The sequence below is a fragment of the Nicotiana tabacum genome, chromosome 1 (assembly GCF_000715075.1).
Source record: "Nicotiana tabacum cultivar K326 chromosome 1, ASM71507v2, whole genome shotgun sequence".
NCBI lineage: Eukaryota > Viridiplantae > Streptophyta > Magnoliopsida > Solanales > Solanaceae > Nicotiana > Nicotiana tabacum.
Genome location: NC_134080.1, coordinates 666,657 through 678,578, shown reverse-complemented (window position 1 = coordinate 678,578; position 11,922 = coordinate 666,657). Strand labels below are relative to the sequence as shown.

At 38.9% G+C, this 11,922-nt stretch overlaps 1 protein-coding gene across 1 annotated transcript; it reads right to left on the bottom strand.

Annotated features, from left to right (window-relative positions):
- Window positions 1–10,889: 10,889 nt before the first annotated feature.
- Window positions 10,890–11,597, bottom strand: LOC107791138 (uncharacterized). The gene has a single exon (XM_016613150.2). The coding sequence runs from the start codon at window positions 11,595–11,597 to the stop codon at window positions 10,890–10,892; it is 708 nt and encodes a 235-aa protein (XP_016468636.2).
- Window positions 11,598–11,922: the final 325 nt, after the last annotated feature.

The window sequence follows — 11,922 nt, the reverse complement described above, 5'->3', positions numbered from 1 at the left end:
CAGTAACCCGAATTTCATTTTAGCTTTGATCAAAGACTCAGATTTTTGGTTAAACAAATTGGTTCCGTTACCGGGAATCTGATAATCTTTTCTTTTAAGCTATATCTTGTCCATTGTTATCACCATGTCAAACAACAACACCGACAATAACAGTAATAACACATTGGGAAACCATGAAAATCAAATCCATCAAAATCAAGGTGACGTGGTTCCCTCCCCTCCAGATTCACCACCTCAATCTCGTGAAGGCACTTTTGTTACTGAATCCCGTGCTGATCAACAAGAACAATCTGAGCACTTTGAAGGAGGTACAAATGAAGCTTTACAAAAGCTAATTGATGCACAGGTCGGCAAAGCTCTTCAGGCTCTAGTTAGTCGATTGCCTGCTGCACCACCCACACCAACTCCTACTAATAATACATTGGAGAATCCCCGTTCTGGTCTTGTTAATTCTGGAAATGGAGGAACCACCAGTGAACCACAGGAAGGGGGACCAGGTAATTCAAATAATTCATATTTGCAAAATTTAGTACTAACCTTGCAGAAACAGATTAAGGAACAAAATGAGCGTATTGAGCAAATCCCTGGAGTTCCGCCTGTAATAAAAGGAGTAGACATGGACAAATACTCACAACAACCTTGGAAGCCAAGTGCTGCTCCCCTTCCAATTCCGAAAAAGTTCAAAATGCCTGACATCCCAAAATATGATGGTACTACAGACCCACGTGACCACGTGACTGCATTTACAACAGGCGTGAAAGGCAACGACTTGACCAAACAAGAAATTGAATCAGTACTGGTCAAGAAATTTGGAGAAACACTCACCAAGGGTGCATTAACCTGGTATTCTCTTTTATCTGAAAATTTTATAAATTCTTTTGCTGAGCTTGCAGATTCTTTTATTAAAGCACATTCGGGAGCACAAAAGGTTGAGAAAAGAATGGAAGATATTTTCAAAATCAAACAAGGGGATTCGGAGTTGCTTAGAGATTTTGTTGATAGATTCCAGCGTGAAAGAATGACTCTACCCCGTGTGCCTGACAACTGGGTTGCAATAGCCTTTGCAAGTAATTTAAACGACAAAAGTTCTGAAGCTACGAGACGACTCAAAGAAAGCCTTCGAGAATTTCCTGCAACCACGTGGAATGATGTTTACAACAGGTATAGTACGAAGCTGCGAATTGAAGAAGATACCGTACCTAAGTTTCATCATGAAGAAAGGGGTGGTCCCAGAAGATCAGAAACCGAAAAAGATCAGGTAAAAATAGGTACGATCCATATATGGGACCTGCAGGAAAAGACCCACGGTCAAAACAAGATAGCCAGCAATATGATCAAAAATCGAGGAACAGGGACTCTGGTTCTTCTTCGAAATTCAGGAATGATCGGAACAAACAAGAGTCACGTGATGATGACAGAAGTTTAAAGGCACGATTCGGCGGATATAATTTTAATGTCTCTACCTCTGAGCTCGTGGCTGTTTTGAGAAGCATGGGAGATAAGGTACGGTGGCCAAAAGGGATGCAGTCAAATCCAAATAGACGCAATCCAGATCATTGGTGCGAATTCCACAATGATCATGGGCACAAAACTTCAGAATGTAGATTCTTGCAGAGTGAAGTGGATCATCTATTGAAGCAAGGATACCTCACTGAGTTATTTAGTGAAAAAGGAAAACAAGCCTATATGAAAAATAGGCAAGAGCCACCAAAGCCTCCTTCACCCAAGAGAACAGTGAATGTGATAAGTGGGGGAGAAGATATTCACGGCATAACCTACACAGCGTCCAACAAGGTTTCTAAGGTAACAATTACACACGGGAAACGGGTGCGGCAGGTTTTAGAAAATGAAAGTATTTCGTTCAATGATGCAGATACCGAAGGAGTGATAACTCCACATAATGACGCTCTGGTAATATCTTTACTTGTACATGATACTAATGTAAAACGAGTTTTGATCGATCCAGGGAGTTCCGTAAATATTATACTACTAAGGGTATTACGTGAAATGCAAGCTGAGGACAAAGTGATACCCAAGGCGCACACCTTGTCAGGCTTCGACAATTCAAGTGTGGTAACAAAAGGAGAGGTAATTCTAACAACTTTTGCTACGGGTGTTGTTAAAGAAACTAAATTTCAGGTAGTTGATATGGAAATGGCCTACAATATGATCATGGGGAGACCATGGATACATGATATGGATGTTGTTCCATCAACTCTACATCAAGTTATTAAATTCCCATCACCATGGAGAATTTGCCAAATTCGTGGGGATCAGCAGACGGCTAGAAGTGTCAACGCTGTAACAGGTATGAGCACCGTAAATAAAGAAAAATAGCAATTACAGGAAATAGTTGAAGGTGTAAAAGATCAAACTTCAGCTGAACAAGAAAAGACAGATTTGGACTCGAGGCCTGATACAATTCAGGAACCTGAAGAAAATGAAAGCATCAAAACAACAATTGAAGAGCTCGAGGCAGTGATATTATTTGAGCATTGGCCTGAACGGAAGGTTTATGTCGGAGCCAATTAAGCTCAGACATGCGAGGTATGATAATTGAATTTTTAAAAGCTAACGTAGACTGCTTTGCTTGATCCCATGCTGATATAACAGGGATACCACCGGATGTGATGACTCACAAACTCAATGAAGACCCCTCTTTCACACCAATAAAGCAAAAGAAAAGAAAGCAAGGTGCTTTCAAGAACCAGGTGATTCAGGATGAGGTCCAAAAATTATTAAAAATCGGATCGATCCGCTAGGTAAAGTATCCTAATTGGCTAGCTAACACGATGGTCGTACCCAAGAAAAATGGTAAGTGGCGCGTTTGTGTGGATTATACCGATCTAAACAAAGCCTGTCCAAAAGATTCTTTTCCTTTACCGCATATAGACCAACTAATTGATGCAACCGCATGTCATGAACTTTTAAGCTTTTTAGATGCATATTCGGGATATAATCAAATTAAAATGGATCCTAGTGATGAAGAAAAAACTTCTTTCATCACAGACAGGGGGACTTACTGTTATAAAGTAATGCCCTTTGGTCTCAAAAATACTGGGACAACCTATCAAAGGTTGGTCACCAAAATGTTCCAAGAACATTTAGGGAAGACAATGGAAGTATATATAGACGATATGCTCGTCAAAACCCAGCAGTCTCATGATCACATTTCTCATCTATCTGTTACATTTGATATTTTGCGAAAATTTAATATGAAACTCAACCCAAAAAAATGTGCATTTAGAGTTGCATCAGGTAAGTTTTTGGGTTTTCTTGTTTCTAACCGTGGTATTGAGGTAAATCCTTCTCAGATCAAAGCAATAGAAGAAATCCCTGATATCCTTACTAATAAGAAGGAAGTCCAAAGATTAACGGGAAGAATTGCAGCTTTGGGGAGATTTATTTCCAAATCCTCAGAAAAGTGTTTCAAGTTTTTCTTTGCACTCAAAAAGCAAGATCATTTCGAATGGAATGAAGATTGTCAACAAGCCCTTAGAAATTTGAAAGCTTATTTGTCAAAACCACCGTTATTGGCAAAACCAAAGGTGGGGGAAAAACTTCTCATCTATCTGGCTGTATCTGAAGTTGTGGTCAGTGCTGTTTTAGTCCGAGAGGACCAAGGTAAACAATCTCCTATTTATTATGTAAGTAAGTCCTTATTAGATGCTGAGACACGATACCCACAGCTAGAAAAGTTAGCATTAGCTTTGATCATGGCATCTAGAAAATTAAGACCTTATTTTCAATGTCATCCCATTATTGTAGTTACTGCTTTTCCGCTTCGAAATATTTTGCATAAACACGAACTGTCAGGAAGATTAGCAAAATGGGCTATAGAACTAAGTGAATACGAAATCATTTATCAACTCAGGACCGCTATAAAATCTCAAGTACTAGCTGATTTCGTGGCCGATTTTAGTCAGGGGATGCATTTAGAAGCAGAAAAAGAATTACTAGTTTTTAATGGTGCAAACCCGGGGACTTGGGTTTTATTCACTGATGGTTCATCTAATGTAAAAGGGGCAGGCCTAGGGATAGTCCTCGTACCACCTACGGGTGAGACTATTAGACAGGCTATAAAATGTCACTCTATAACTAACAATGAAGCAGAGTATGAGGCTGTAATTGCAGGTCTAGAATTGGCACGAGAACTCGACATAACACAGATTATAATCAAGAGTGATTCTCAACTCGTGGTCAATCAAATGCTGGGGACTTATACAGCCAGGGAGACGCAAATGCAAGAATACCTCGCAAAGGTATGAGAGTTAATAAAGCAATTCCAAACTTGGAAAGTAGTGCAGATCCCAAGAGATGAGAATGTAGAGGCACATGCTTTAGCTAATCTTGCATCTGCAGTAGACGTAGCAAACGATACAAATGCTTCAGTCATACATTTATTTCATTCCGTTCTCGAACCTGATAAAAACGAGGTAAATTTTAATCATTTAACATGGGATTGGAGAAATGAAATTGTTGCCTTTTTACAGCACGGTACCGTGCCTAATGACAAAGGAAAGGCTCACGCGCTTCGCAAAAAAGCTACTCGATATTGTTTATATCAAGGAAATCTTTATCGAAAGATGTTCGGTGGACCACTAGCAAGGTGTCTCGGACCCTCTCAAACAGAATATGTGATGAGAGAAGTGCACGAAGGACATTGTGGAAATCATGCAGGGGGGAGGTCACTGGTAAGAACATTAATTCGCGCAGGATATTATTGGCCTAAGATGGAAGAAGAGGAAACAATTTCGTGTCCAAGTGTGATAAATGTCAAAGATACGACAATAATATGCACAGACCAGCTGAGTTACTACACCCTGTTATAGCCCCGTGGCCCTTTATGAAATGGGGAATGGATATCGTAGGTCCACTTCCACAAGCAAAAGGTCAGGTAAAGTTACTGCTTGTACTCACAGAATATTTCACTAAATGGGTAGAAGCAGGAGCATTTAAATAGGTACGAGATAAGGAAGTTAAATACTTCATATGGCGAAATATAATATGCCGCTTTGGAGCACCAAAGGAGATCGTGTGTGACAATGGACCACAATTCATAGGAGCTCAAATCACAGAATTTCTTCGAAGTTGGCAGATTAAAAGGATAACGTCTACGCCATGCCATCCAGTGGGTAATGGACAAACGGAATCCACTAACAAAGTCATTATCAACAACTTGAACAAGAGGTTACAAGATTCAAAAGGTAATTGGCCTGAGGTGTTACCTGGAGTATTATGGGCTTATCGTACAACGACAAAAAAAGCACTGGAGAAATACTATTTTCAATGGTTTATGGTGCGGAAACCTTAATTCCAGTTGAAATAGGTGAACCAAGCATACGGTACGATCGGGCAACGGAGGAATATAATGATGAAGAGATGCGGGTCAACCTTGATTTGCTTGAAGGAAAAAGAGAAGCCGCATTGATAAGAATGGCAGCACAAAAGCAAGTAATTGAACGATATTATAATAGGAAAGCACGCATCAGATTTTTCAAAATTGGGGACTTCGTGCTTAAAAAGGTGTTCCAATCTGCAAAGGCTGCTAATTCAGGAAAGCTAAGTCCAACGTGGGAAGGACCATACAAAGTTCATGACATTGCGGGAAAAAGGAGCATACGAGTTGGAGACAATGGACGGCAAAGTTTTACCCTCACATTGGAATGCCGTCCATTTAAAGAGGTATTACTTCTGAGAAAGTACCCGCGGTCAGGTATCACCATGTTAAAATTTCTCTCTTGAATTATTAATGTTTTACTAACGATTTTAGATGCTAGGCAAAAAACCCTAACTCGTGCCAAATGATGAGTCACAACCTGCAAGGCAAAATGGAGTATTCTTAATTTCCCAGCCCAGGGTTATAATTAATCTGATGAAAATACACACGAGTTAGGCAGTCTTCATCTATAATCGCACCTCCGAGTCTCGTATATTTTTCTGTTTCAGGAAAAGGGCCAAAGTAAAAGAAATAAACAAATGCTCGAGGCTTCATACTTCACCGCTCAAACACTTGGGGGACTACATATTATACACAAATATGTGTAGAAAAACAGATACGAATATCGAACAAAAGTCTGCCACAAAGAGACAAGTGTTGAGAAAAAGTTACGAAGTCTTCAACATTCATGAGAACAACAGAGTCATCTCTCAAACTCATAAACAAAGTCACCTCTCAAACCCTTCTTAATATATAAAGATAGGGTCATGACTATGTACTGAAACAGGTTATGAAGAAAAACCTTGTTTATTCTATGTTATGTACAAATCTGTTACAAGAAAAATAGTTACGAGAAAGTTGTAGATGTATTGTAATACATGTAATAGTCAAACACTTGTTAAAGTTCATAAATAAAAACTTGCCAACGTTGTTTCATACAAAACATGTGTATTCCTATTTCTTTCATCGTATTATAACACCATTATGAAGTTGAGACGTCTTCTTCATTAAGTGTCGATAAAATAAAAGGGCCCTCTTTTATAAGCCTCATGTTGATAATCCATGAGAAGAATCATAAAGCATTTTAAAAGGATAAAAATGCTAAGCTATTCTATAAGTCCTAGATAAATAGGCAAGAATAAAATATACAGAAGTACCAATAAAAACTTCTTAATATAAAACAAAAGTACAAACTTAGTCAGCAAAATATTTATTTTTTACAAATGCCCTATTATGATAACTGGGGACTTCGTCAAAAGATCCCTTAAAGTTGCCAAGGGATAACACCACCAATTAATAAAAACAAAAACAAAAACAGCGTTAAAGTTTGAAATACATTCAACTAGTCACTGAAGGGGTTGGAACATCAGAAGTTGCAATTTCATTTTCAGGAGCAATTTCAATTGGGCTTGGAATGTTGAAATCACCGAGGGAAGCAAGAGTCACAGGAGCTTCAGCTTCCATGGACTTTGTCATAGAAGTTTCACCCTCGGGAGCCGAAATTGCAACTCCAATTGCCGCAGTAGCCACTTCTTCATTTAAAAGCTCTTCCGTTCCAGGAGCTTCAAGTGCAGGAGAAGGAGTATCAACAGGTTGTTGACTTTTCTCGATAGTGTCTAAGACTTTGGCTAATTCAGATTGCAAATCAAAGCTTTCCTGAGCAGCTTCCATCAAAGCATCACGGCGAGATTTCAGGAAAGCCCAACTTACCTCTATGTTGAAGTTCTCCTCCAGAAGTCCATACTCCCTTTCCCACATAGCAAGATCATTCTTCAATATTTGATGTTCAGCTAAATGGGAATCAAGGGAAGCTTCAAGGGAGGCATGAGAACTCTTCAAAGCTCGAATCTCGTCAGAGGAGGTCTGTAAGTCAGCTTGAGCTTGAGTCAAGCTTTGCACTAATTCTCCTGCATACTCTTCTTTCTTGGCTAAAAGTGCCTTAAGCTCCCTGACTTCTTCACTAGCCTTTGATAATTATTCTGACAATGAGCATTCCAAAAGCTCTTTATCTCTTTTAAACTGGCTTGAAGAAGCCTTGGCAGTTGCTAGTTCAGAAGTCAAACCACGCTTTTGCTGCTCCAGGAGATTTCTACTTTCTTGCAACTCCTCTATGGTCCCCTGAGCATTCTCAAACTGTTCTTTCCAATTAGCTGCTTCAAGCTGGGCTCCCCTGGCTATTTCCTCGGCCTCATGGATAGATTTTTCAGACTCACGGGTTTTTCTTTCCAGAAGGGAAATTCTTCCCATCAATTCTGTACCAATGAGGTTAGCCTACGGAGACAACTCATAGAAATGAGGATTTGTAGATTAAAAACAAAAAACTTGTTGGTAAAGGAAAAATACCTTCAAAGTAGAATGAACTATGTCATTCATCAGAGTCAGGCAACTGTGGCTCTCCATTTTCTTCTTCTCAATATCTACGATTAGAGGCTCGAGCCAAACATCAGCTCTACCAGTCTTTCTCAAAAGGCTATGGTTGGTAGGAACTTCAAGAGTAACACTTCTCATAGCCATGGTTCCACTACTAGAACCCGCCTCTGTATGCTGAACAAAGGGAGAAGGAGAAATGGAAGGAGGAGTAGTAGAAAAGGTAAACACAGCAGCAGGAGTCATAGGAATCAAAGTAGGAATGGAAGGAGAAGATGTAGAAACCAACACAGGAGCGGAAGTAGGTGCAGTTGAAACTAGCAAAGGAACGGAAGCCCTCAAAGCTGGTAAAGAAATACTGTCGGTTGGTAAAGGAATGGAGGAAATAGGAACGAATGAGGAGAGAGGAGCTTCATCAAAAACAGGGCCGAGCTCGCCACTCTCAAAACCACTATCAAAAAGACGCTGAGTTAATTCATTAGTATCTCTTGGCACGGTGTCCTCGTCAGAATGAATCAAAACAGGCTCGGTGGATGAGGTTTGAGCAGGGGTATCTTCAATTTCATCACTATTAATGAATCGTCTCCTAACTCTTGGCCTGGCAATTAAAGAGGTATCTTCCTCTTCCTCATTCTCAGAACTTTCTCCTATAGCTTTCCTTTTGGGAAGCGAAGCTCGAGCCTTGTTCAAATCAAGTGCAGCATTAGCAGACATGTGAATGGTCATAGCTACTTCAGCTGCCATTCCTCTAACACCAAATCCTGGTTAAAAGAAGGATACATAATCAACATTGAGAAAAAGGTGCTTAACATGTAAAAAGAAAAAAACGTGTAAAAAGGGACATACCATGTGTTTTCACCTTCCAGCCGTGTAAAGAAGAAATTGATTTCCAAGTTCTTTGATCCTTAGGAGCAATCTTTAAAATTGAATCTACCCAACCACGGAAGTCAGGAATAAGTTCCACATCTCCCATGGTTGCTACAAAAAACCAAAAAGAGATGAAGTTAGAAAAAGAATCAGAATTCTCAAAAATAGGTGCGGTAAATAAAAGGAAACTTACATGCAAAATTCCACTTCTCAGGGAAGGGAATATTTGTTTCACCAAGCAAGTCCACCGTACGTACAACAACGTAACGGGTATACCATCCACGATTTTTGTCATCTTCAGGGCTTACCAAAACCTTTTTGCTTCTTGCAGTTAAGGTAAAAACCCCATGGTGCATTAAATTGGGATGGTATAAATGAATAAGGTGAGAAAGGGTGAAGTTGACATTGGCTTTGGCAGATAAGTATCTTAGACAAACCTCTGCTCTCCACACTAGGGGACCGACTTGGGCCAAACAGATTTTAAAGAAATGGTAAAAGTCAATAATGACTGGGTCAACCGGAGGATTAAAACCCAAAGTAAATGGGTAAGTATAAACAGAAGAGTAACCACTTCTAAAGGAAGAAATTCTTTGATTTGGGAAAGGAATTGACATTCGAAGACTATTGCTCCAGTTACAATCCCTTCTGATGGTAGGAATTGTAAGCTCGGTCACTAATGAAGGATAAGTGTCAGCTTTTTCTAAATTTACAATTTGCTTTTGAAGAGACGTTCTATCACTCCCAAAAGACAAATCACTGGGAACAATTTCATCGACTAAAGGTTCTTGAGAAAAATCAAGGATTTCTTTACCTTTAGAAGAAGGGGTCTTCGGAATAGAACTCCCGATACTAGAAGAAGAAGAAGCAGGACCAGATAAACCACCACGAGCGGACCCTAGGCCCAAGCTCCGAAGCCTACCTCCTCTGCCTCTCCTATGTCTTACGGGGGCATTAGGGAAGTGATCGAGAATTGGAACTTTTCTAGGGTTAGGGTTTGGAGATGACATTGTTGAAGAAGGATGTACTAAAGGGGAGAGAAAATACAAGTAAGTAAGAAATCGCTTGTTGAAGATCTATGAGGAAGAAGGTAAACGAAAGAGGGTTAAAAATGCTTATAATGACAACCGTCAAACTTAGAAGTGCAATGAAGGAAAGCCTATAATAAAGGCAACTATCATTTCGTGAATAGTGTGAATGAAGAAGTCTCGAAAAAAGGGTGTAGAATTGCAGAACCAATCAGAAGGTGACACGTATGTAAGGCATTAAATGGAAGGGACAATTGAAGCGTCAGTATTTGTCATAATATTAATTACGGCAAAAATTTCCTTTTTATGAAGATCCACTTCCCAATTATTTACTTGATAAATAAATGGAAAGTGGGGAGACTATCTGTATTGGGAAAAAACTGAATTTACATTGTAGGTGACGTGGCATGACACGTGGACTGGTCAAACGGTCAAAACACAATAAATAGCCAAGAGGCACGGGCAACAACAGATAAGGGAAAAAGAAAGCAACATAGGTGTGGACCGTTACTAAAATAGGTACGAGTCTCGTACCTATCCAAGTCATTTAAAGACCGAAGATCGGAAGAAGTTGAAGATACGAATCTGATGACGTAAAAGAGTCTAAATACATCATTAAATATCAAATACGTTAGAATATTTGAATTAAAAAGAAATGATTGTGTAACGTTTCTTTTAATGTCATTTATTGCTCATAATGACCTCATTAAGACAAAGACATTACATCTTCTCCTAGAATTAACTATAAAAGGAGAAGAACTCACCATCTGTAAGGATATGAAATACTATTGGGATCTTACTGAAATACAAAACTATTTACTGCTTTACCATCATTCTCAAAAACATTTTATTTTCGTCTCCTGATTATCAGTAACCCGAATTTCTTTTTTAGCTTTGACCAAAGACTCAGATTTTTGGTTAAACAAGAATATTACAGTATAATTAATCCCGGAATTATATTATTTTTTTATCCCCGTAAAAAAGTGAAATAACTAATCCCAAAATAATTAATCTTAGAATAAGTTTTTTCCAACCAAACGAACCCTACAATTCATAGACAGTAACCAAAGAATGCTGTGATGAAATATGACTAGATATATATGCATATTGAGGAGACACAAACAGAATGCAGTAAAACAGATAGTACAAAAGAAGGAAAAACAAACCAAAAAATAAAATAAAAAAGTACTCTAATCTGATGAAAATAAGGCATCTTTGTAGGAGGAAGCATTTCTACTACTGGAGAGACTCCATTGATCGGAAAAGCCGACGGAGCTGGCAGAAGAAGAGGTTCCACTTTTACCACATTTGGCTACAGTTCTCACACTCTCAATCAACTCTTGAGTGGCAGTTTCTTGTGACAAAATCTCCAATAATTGTTTAGGACTTATCACCAATTTCACTTTCCAAAAACCACCACCACTGCTCCTCTTCTTTCTCTGACTGTGACTGCTGCGGCTATTGCTATTGCTATAGCGATACAATGCTTCTGTGTAAGACCTTTTTAATAATCCTTGGCTATCAAATGACATTCTATAAGGAGCAACCACTAGATTTTGGATTTGAGGAGGAAGTGGCACGCTGTTTGATCTTACATGTCCTATTTCTATCTTGGCCATAACATTATCAATATTCTCAGTAATAATATTGCTGCTACTATACTGTTCTTTGTTGAGCGGCAGAAGATAATAAGATTGTCCTGCTAGTAATACTTCTTGTGCTGGTAATGGCTTCCAAAACAAATCATGGCTTCTAAAAATGCCATGTCCTTGAAATTCTTCAGTGATTGACTCTACTGTAATCGGAGCTAAGAATTCCATGATACCACCTGTTGATGTTATTACTTTGACTATATCTTCATTTCCATCTCCAACTCCTCCAAACAAACAATTCCCCATATATATTTTCTTGGTGGAATGTTTAGTTCTAGCTAGTAATAAAAAGGGGGGAATTAAAGGGGTGAGGGTGGAATATATATGGGGACCTTTGATGGTTTTGTGTCGTCGGTGGAATTCTTCTTTTTGAGCTTTTCTTGATCCCAGCGCAGCAGCTAGCAGATATAATAAAAAAGAAAAAAGAAGAAAAGCACATAAAGAAGATCATGAAGAAAGAAAACCTACTACTATGATTTATGACCAATATATTACTCTCTTTGTATAGCATGGGGTTTAAGGTGAGTCTTGACGTAACTGGTAAAGTTTCCGCCATGTGATCAGGAAATTA